We start from the raw sequence: 9,626 nt of genomic DNA, 5'->3' as shown, positions 1-9,626 counted from the left end.
CAGATTGGAGCCTGGTGCAGCCATCTGGCTCGCCAGTCCTCAGTCAAACTATCCAACTCATGCCAGCATGGAAAGCGGACGTAAAACGATGATGATGATGATGATGATGATGATAACCACCTTACATACAAAACACAATCAAATATATAACATACAATGCAGAAAAGTTTGAAATTTGTATTGCTGTTTAATTTGCCTTACAACTGCTGTGAGACTAAACCTTTAAACTGGTAACATTTCATAGAAATAAAACCATACAACTGTTATAGAACTGTTGTTTCTGATAACAATACTGTTGGTGTTCAAACAATGTTTCCATCTTGTTCTACAGGTTTTGCCATTCCAATAAACAAAGAAAACAACAACAATACATTTCTTTTATTTAACCATAATAGTTTCTTTAAAAGGATTATCCTAGGGATTTTTCTGTTATGTTTTTTTTTATGGCAGGGTGGGGGTGGGGAGATTTTTTTTTTTTTTTAAAGATTTGGTTTGGAATGCTATGGTGGTGGTTAACTGGCCGACTCAATAGAATCTTGCATTTTATTTCTTCATGGTGTGTTTGTGCTGATTTTCTACTGTGCAGTGAGATCAAATCCTGCTGAGATCACCTCTGTTTTTCTACCTTTCAGGAGTCAATAAAAAAAAAAAGGTGCCAGTTAAAGGTGATAGAGTGGTAGGGACTATAAGAATGCCGAACCAACAGATGCCTTGTGGTATTTGATATGGGTCTCTGCATTCTGAGTCAAGAAGAAAATAAACATAAAATGATAATCCTTTCTATAGGCATGAGGTCTGAAATTTTGGGGATAGGGGCTTGTTGATGACAGAAACAAGTAAAAGGGTAAAAGAATATATATACACAAGCTTCTTACAGTTTCCATCAACTGAATCCATTTACAAGGCTTTGGTCGATCTGGGGCTACGTTTGAAGACACTTGTCCGAGGTCCCATGCAGTGAGATGGAACTCAAAAGCACGTGGCTGGGAATCAAGCTTCTTTATCCCACAGCCATGCTGGTGGCTAGAATTTTGTAAAAAAGTGAGCTCCATTCCGAGAAATGGCAAAGAAGTTTGAAAAATTGCAGCTCTATCCAACCCACTCTGACAATGAATAAGAAACAAAAACATTTCTACAACAACAACAACAACAAAAAAGAGAAACACCATGAAAGTTCTCTCAATAAAAAAAAAAAATTTTTTTTTTAAATACCAACAAATTTTGGTGTTTTAGGGGGAAAAAAAATCTTAAAAGTCATCTAGGTAGGTTTTCTCTGCAGTTTGTTCTCTGGTGTTAAAAGGCCTCTGACGGCGTTGCTCCAATTCCTGTAATTAAATTCAGTTGAATTAATTTAATAATGAATTGATATTCTTTAAAATGGTAATTGCAAACAAAAAAAGGACCTGCAGAAATGAACAAGGAATAAAACTGGAATAAAGAAAGGGTTGGGGTCGAGGATGGTGGTTGTTGTTGATTTTTTTTTCTTGTCTTATTTTATTTTTGTTCTTTTTTCCTTTTTTCTTTTTTTTACTGGAAAACAACAGATTTATAATTAATAATTGTAATTAATAAGGTGGAACTCATATGGTTGAGACCTCTCATTTTTCAAATGCATCTTTGTATAGCCAACAGCATGTCTCACACCAAGACAAAAAAAAAAAATCAACAAAAATAACTGATTGTGCTGTTAACCCTTTTGCTACCATATTTATTTTGAGATGCTCCGTGTTTCTTTTGATTAATTTTAAATATAACAAAGAATTTAGTAAAATAACTTAGTTATTATTAATCTAGTGTTAGGAACATAAATTGTGACTAAGGTTTGGTGGAAGATTTTAATTCAAAACTTCTGAAAACAAGACATTTGTATTCAGAACCAGAGCCGGTTTCAGCCAGTTTGGTATCAAAAGGGTTAAAGAGAAATTGGAAAGAAAGAAACAATTTAGATGAAAGCATTGCTGTGTGGTAAGAAGCTTGCTTCCCAACCACAGGGTTCTGGTTTCAGTTCCAGTACGTGACACTTGATATCATTATTGTTGTTTTATCTCACTGTAAATACTATGCTATTGTTCCTAGCCATTTCTGGCATCCTAAGTGTTGATGTGCCTAGATTCTATTGAATCCTATAACTAATCAATATATGTGTGTGTGTGTGTGTGTGTGTGTGTGTGTGTGTGTGTGTGTGTGTAAGCATGTGGCTTAGTGGTTAGGGTGTTGCACTCATGACCATGAGATTGTGGTTTCAGTTCCTGGATTGGGCAATGCATTGAGCTCTTGAGCAAAATACTTCATTCCATGTTGCTCCAGTTTGCTCAGCTGGCAAAAGTGGCTAATCTTGTGACAGACTGGCGTTTCTTCCAGTATGGAATGTATGCTCCACAGAATCCGGGAAACTAGACTTTGAGCCCTTGGCAGGGGACAGTCCTTTGATCGTTTCTTTGAGACACACAGACACACACATGAAATACAAATACGATAGTAAAAGTCTGGCTTAAGAATACCAAACTTACCTGATCTTTTTGCCTCTTCAGTATGTCAATATCGTGTTCCTTAAACTGGGGTTCTTGTGAGGGATCGGCAGCAGTTTGGGGGTCTGCAGACTTCTGTAGGGAAAGAAATACAGAAACAAAATATCAGAGTTAATGATGTGTAGAAACTGAAGTTTAAGAACAAAGTATGCTGAGGACTTGACAACTGGTGTTGGTGTGTTTATGTCCCTATAACTTAGTGGTTCAGCAAAAGATTAACATCACCATGATATTTTTAACCCTTTTGATACCAACCCGGCTGAAACCACCTCTGGATTTGTAGAACAAATGTCTTGTTTTCATAAGCTTTGAATTAAAATCTTCCACCAAACCTTACTGACAATTTATGTTCCTAACACTAGCTTAATGATAACTAAGTTATTTTATTAAATTCTTTGTTATATTTAAAATTAATCGAAAGAAACACAGAGCATCTCAACAGAAATATGGTAACAAAAGGGTTTAAACCTTCCATCAAAATTTCTTGTTACTTTATGTTCTGAATGTTTCATGTTACCTTATGTTCCAACTTAATAACGACAAAATTATTTTATATTCTTCACAATTTTCAAAATTAATTGAAAGAAAAGCAGTGCATTCCAACAGAAATATGCTACCAACCTGCCTGAGGTTGTTCCTGGTTTTATGTTACAAACTTCCTGTTTTAAAGCGATCTCAGTATAGACTTTAAATCAAAATTTCATGTTAATTTATTATGTTAATTTATATTTCAAAAAGCAACTTAATAACAACAAAGCTATTTTGCTAAATTTATATTTTCAAAATTAATTGAAACACAGGCATTATTTTTCAACAGAAAAATGGTAACAAAAGGGTTAAGTCTTTTGATAGTAACCTATTTGATATTGCCCCTGGTATTATGTTATAAACTTTCTGTCTTAAAGTAAACTGAATTAAAATCTTCCATCAAAATTTCATGTTTAATTCATGTTCCAAACACCAGTTTAATAATGACAAAGTTATTTTACTAGATTCTTCATTAATTTCAAAATTAATTCAAACAAAGAGAGTGTATTTCATTAGAGATATAGTAACGAAGGAGTTAAAAACAAAAGAAGATCACATTTTTTCCAATCTTTGCAATAATAATGCTTGAAAACACTCTTGAATAGAGTGATCTACTGGAAATGAGTTAACCGATGAAGAATATTGGTCTCATGGAACCATTTTTCCATATGGAGCTTCTAATGGTTATGAGTAATGATTTAAAAGCAAGACAACAATTATAACCAACAACAAGAAAAAACACAAGAATAGCACACACACACACGCACGCACACAGAAAGAAGATGGCAAAACAGCATGTCAAAAGATACAAAAATGTAAAACCGGAGGGAATTAGACAAACCTCTTGTGGGAAATATTTGGTGAAGACAAATTCAAAATTTTCAACGAGGCTTCTGAAAAATGAAGAGAATGTATTTAAAAGATGTAATGGGAGATTTTTTAAAAATCAAAAAATTTTTTACAGCTGAACATAAAATAGATAACACCTCGTCACAACCATCATCATCATCATCATCATCATCATCACCATCATCATCAGCAGCAACAGCATTTTTATTTTAAAACATGTCATCTTTTTGTAACTTACAAATAAATTAGTAATTACATCCATTTATTCTTCATTTTCTTCTTCTTGTTTTCTCTCAATATATATATAATATATACGATGGGCTTCTTTCAGTTTCCGTCTACCAAATCCATTCACAAGGCTTTTTGTCAGCCCAAGGCTATAGGAAGAAGACACTTGCTGAAGGTGCCACACAGTGGGACTGAACCCGGAACCATGTGGTTGGGAAGCAAGCTTCTTACCACACAGCCACATTGTAACCATCATCATCTTCATTGTTATTGTTGTCATTGTACTTATGGGGATCTTATTATGCCAGCATGAATTAAGAAGGATCTTTTTGAGAAGGTGTTTTGCGATCAGATGTCCTTCCTGACGTCAATGCTTTTATTTGCCTTCTGCAACCTTCAGGAATACAGTGTGCCTGTTCCAGAAATGGTAGACATACGAGTGGTTGGTTGAATAATAGATAGATAAGTAGATAGATAGATGGATGGATGGATGGATAGGTAGGTAGACAGATAGATAGATTGATAGATAGATAGATAGATAGATAGATAGATAGATAGATAGATAGATAAATAGATAGATAGATAGATAGATGGACAGACAGACAGACAGATGGATAGATAAATAAGATAGATGGATGGATGGATAGACAGATAGATAAAAGGTTAGACAGATAAGTATATTGATTTATTGTGCAAGCAAGCATGCATACAAACAAACATAGACAGATAGACACACACAATATTTATGCACACACTCATAGACATACATACAGACATATACACACACACACATGCATGTGTATGTGTATATATATATATATATACACACACACACACACACACACACACACACACACACACACACACGCACACAACTATTTTTGTAGTCATAGCTTTTTTTTATTTCTAATGCAGGCTTTCAACATCCCAAACCACAACACCAAAGTAAGAAGAGAAGTTAACTGAGTAATTCAAATCAAACTCCCAGAAGAAGACATATCACAAAATTTAGATGTAAAACCATTGGCAACAGGATTTGCAATTTGATCAGTTACGTATAAAATTCCTTTGAAAACATTTTTGTTAATGACTGCTGTCAACAGCTGTTCCCTGCGGGTAGAATCATTACATACAACAGCCATTATCAATGTGGTTGGTTAGCAGCTGTGCACTTAAATGGACGAACTCCCTGACAACAACATAAACAGCTGTACTATCTTATATATAATCAATTTGTTGGTGCAATTAGCTCGTGAGGTTTCCGAAGAGCAGCTACCTCATTGACAACAGGATGATTTTTTTTTTTTAGAGGTAGTCAAAGTATCTACTGTTGTTGTTGATGTTGTTCATCATCATCATCATCATCATCATCTTCATTTAATGTCTGCTTTCCATGCTGGCATGAGTCGGACAGTTTGACTGAAACCTGGTAAGCCGGAGAGCTGCACCGAGTTCCAGTCTGATTTAGCATGGTTTCTTATTCCTTTACTGCCCACAAGGGGCTACACACAGAGGAGACAAACAAGGACACAAACGGATTATACCAACCCCAGTGCGTAACTGGTACTTATTTAATCAACCTTGAAAAGTATATTACCCAAAGTTCTCGATCATTTGTCATTGCCTCCATGAGGCCCAACATTTGAACATCAATCATGGTCATTAGTTCAATAGCTTCCAACATGTGGCTGGCTAGTAGAATACTCAGAGGGAACATTAATAGTTTAATAATTAGCTGCAGGCGATGCTGTGTGGTAAGACGCTTGCTTCCCAACCACATGGTCCCAGGTTCAGTCCCACTTTGGGGGCACCTTGGGCAAGTGCCTTCTACTATAGCCTCGGGCTGACAAAAACTTTCTGAGTAGATTCTGGACTCCTCTGCTCATTCAAGACTGACCTGTGGTTAAACAACAACAAAGAAGAGAGAACAACGTACTTGTTTTGCATTTCTCTGGAATCTTGTCCACTGGGTATCAAATGGCCTAAAATAGATGAGAAAAAAAATTATTTAGTGGAGGGGTTTTACTGAGAAACAGAGAAGAAACAAGCAAACACACACACACACACACATACGTACAAACAACATACTGGTTCGTAATCACAGAATACCACTAGTGTCTTCAACCACAGCCTCAAATTAATCAATGCCTTGTATGAGGAATTTGGCTGTCAGAAACTGTGTAGAGGTTGTGTAGAGGTCCACTCTGTGTGTGTGTGTGTATGTGTGTGTGTGCGCGTGTGTGTGTGTGTGTGTGTGTGTGTGTACTCACATGTATTTTTTAGAATCTAAAGTTTTGCACATGATTGTGCAGTGTTCAGTGATGAGATGGCACTCATCTGACAAGAAGTAGCAATCAGCACACACACACACACACACATATATGAACATTGTAGCTTGCTTGAAACATTGTGATGAGGAGCTAAAAGAGAATAATGAAGCTGGAGAATTTCTTACAATGTAGAATACCAGAAAGTTTGTAAATTTATTTGTGGGTAACAGTTGGCTTTCTAAATAAATTAGCAGACGGGAGATAAATATTGACCTGGGTTAAGACACTGGACTTCCAAGTGCATGTAGCTTCATATGAAAGAGGAATTGATTGAACATAAGAATTGCCAATAGATCAATGATAAATTCTGTAGCTTCTTATAATAATGATTTCTGATTTAAGTACAAGGCCAATGATTTTGAGGGGAGGGGGTTTAGTTGAAACCACCGATCCCAGTACTGGACTGATACTTTATTTTACTGACCTTGGTGAGGATGAAAAGTAAAATTGACCCTTGTGGGATTTGAACTCGGAATGTAAAGAGCTATAACTAAATATTCTAGAAGAGGAGCTTAGATGAAACCACTGGATTCAGTTCAAGGTCAGATCAGGCCAGGTCAAGCGTGGGGGGGGGGGGGGGCAAGTGCTATTGCATTCACTATTTGTTGGTGTATCCCCAGGTCCTCCTGGGTGATCAGTTGAGCAGAATATCAGTCGTCCCCCATCTCCACAAAATACCTCATCTGTCACGACCATGTGGTACGTGGTCAACCAACGCAAGCAGTCGATGACCCAGTTCTGGACTGGTACTTCATCTTATCAACCCAGGAGGGGTGAAGGGTAAAGCTGACACCAGTGGGAGCTGAACTGAGGATGTAAAGAGCAGCAGTTAAATAGTACTGCAAGGTGTCTTTGTCTGATGTGCTAAGGGATCTTGTCAACCTACGGGCCTGATGCTTCTGATTAACCATATCCAATCTGCTCACAAGGCTTTGGTTAGCCTGAGGCTATAATAGAAAACACTTGCCCAAGGTGCTATGCAGTGGGGCTGAACCTGGAACCATGAGGTTGGGAACCACTCCTGCACCCATTGGTCTATGCCTGTGCTTTCCAGGAAATTTCATTGTAAACATTTTTGTTGTAGGAAAATTTATCATACGAAATTTTGTTTTAAATAATCTCATCACATTTTTTTTTATGTTTGATGTTGAATAAAGACTTCATTATTTAATGCTTTTATAAATCTTTTTTATAATTTTTTTCTTTCGATATTATACACTTCCAGTGAATTTGCCTTATGACAAATTTTCTTATACAGCGAAATTTCTTGCAGCAAATTTTCCTGGACACAGGTGAGAGTTAATAGATACTAATAATCCTTTTCCCTTCCACCAATCCTTGACCGGTACTTTATTTTATTGACCCCCAAAATGATAAAAAACAAAGTTGACTTCAGTGGGATTTGAACTCAGAATGTATAGAAGGCTGGACTAAAACACCCCAAAGTGATTTTTTTTTTCTACCTCTCAAACAATTCAGCCAACTCGGCACCTTGTCGTTTCCGACAATAACGAAACTCTACCATCTGTTGTAGATGCATAATGTTAGGTGGACTTGGCCATTGCTGGTTAAGTGTGTTCGTTATGTACACAATACAATCGCTGCTATTAATACTGTAATACTGGTTGATTAACACTTTGAGAACAAAGTTTATTGATGTTTCGACATCAAAGAAGACCGAGACACTTTATTGAGATACGAAAAAAAGCAATAAGGTTGTTAGAATTTTTAAGTTCTCAATGAATATATAAATAAAAAATATAAAAAAAAAAAATGAAAATAAATAAATAAGTGTAGCCTACGTCTGGACCTTAATAAAGAAAAGTAGGTGTGTGTGTGTATATGTATATATACATATATGTTTATATATATACACATATACATTCATATATATATACATATATATATATATATATATATATATATATATATATATATATATATATATATATATATATATATATAAATATATATATATACATATATACACCGAGCTAGACACAAGCCATCCACCCGTACACACACATATATACATATCTATTTACACATACGCACATATATATATTTATATATATATAAAGATGTGTATTTATATACATGTGTGTATATATATTATATATGTATATACACACATATATATTTACATTTATACACACTCATATATATATATACATTTATACACACTCATATATATTTATTATTTTTATAGAAATTATATACCGATCATCATCACCATCATCACAATCTTAGCGTCTACTTTTCCTGGCTAGACTTTGTCGAGGTAGAATTTCCAGTGCCAGATGCCCTTCCTGATGCCAACCCTCACTTGTTACTAATTAAGACAGTAATTGCCCAGCCTATCAAACAACGAACAGCCCAGACATGTTTTTGTTGAGGGTTGCAAGCAAACCCCATCACTTGGGAAATGCAAAGTGAACTGGCAGAAGACAAGCCCACGTACAGTGGGCATAAAAAGCTCTTTCAGGATACATTCAGGGCCCCACTGAAGAGCTTTGAGATCAACCCCCAACACTTGGGGAAATGCAAGCACAAGATTGTCCTGCCTGGTGAAACTGCTCCAATGGAGATGCCACCTCCTACGAACAGAACAGGATTGCAGGGACACAAAGAAAATGCAAACATTACAAGTCCAGAGCTAACTTTTTGCTTTCAGCCCCAGCTGACCACCAGCAAAACCTTTTGAGCACACATCGGACTGGTCGGCCACAGCCAAAGACATTGCAACCCATCTTCTTCTTTCATGTGATGCCCTTGCTTATTGTCGACAACAATGGACGAACTCGTAGTAGAACACATCCACACATTAGTTGCTCCAGCATGGCTGCAATCCAATGACTGAAACCAGTGTGGGTTTGAGTCCTTTGTTTGTGTCTGCTGATTGGTTTGTTCTTTTATGTTTATTTTTTTTTGTTGGTTGGTTGGTTGATGTCTTTATATCTCCTGATTGGCTGCTTTGTTTTTTTTTTTTATTTCTTTTTGTGTCCCAGTCTTTATTATTTTTGCTTGAATTTGTTCGATAGGGTCATGTTTAAGAGTTTTGTATTTTGTTTTATCGTTTTATTTTCAATGATTTTTTTTTTCTTTTTAGGAGGGTATTCGCTTTTGGTCTCTTGTGTATTTGCTGAAATAATCTCTTAAATTT

At 36.0% G+C, this 9,626-nt stretch overlaps 1 protein-coding gene across 3 annotated transcripts in view; it reads right to left on the bottom strand.

The window, feature by feature from the left end:
* Window positions 1-363: 363 nt before the first annotated feature.
* The window catches only part of LOC106880252 (cytoplasmic dynein 2 light intermediate chain 1), a 34,383-nt gene continuing 25,120 nt past the window's right edge, over window positions 364-9,626 (bottom strand). For all 3 annotated transcript variants that reach the window (XM_089341295.1, XM_089341293.1, XM_089341294.1), the window contains 4 exons: window positions 6,070-6,115; window positions 3,898-3,949; window positions 2,511-2,603; window positions 364-1,325 (listed from right to left, as the gene is read on the bottom strand). In XM_089341295.1, the coding sequence (XP_089197421.1) occupies window positions 1,248-1,325; window positions 2,511-2,603; window positions 3,898-3,949; window positions 6,070-6,115 (269 nt within the window). In that variant the 3' untranslated portion in view covers window positions 364-1,247. The remainder of the gene's footprint in view (window positions 1,326-2,510; window positions 2,604-3,897; window positions 3,950-6,069; window positions 6,116-9,626) is intronic.

Source organism: Octopus bimaculoides, chromosome 24 (assembly GCF_046866305.1).
Source record: "Octopus bimaculoides isolate indiv1 chromosome 24, ASM4686630v1, whole genome shotgun sequence".
Taxonomy (NCBI): domain Eukaryota; kingdom Metazoa; phylum Mollusca; class Cephalopoda; order Octopoda; family Octopodidae; genus Octopus; species Octopus bimaculoides.
Note: the sequence above shows the minus strand (reverse complement) of the source record. Positions and strands in the feature narration are given on the sequence as shown.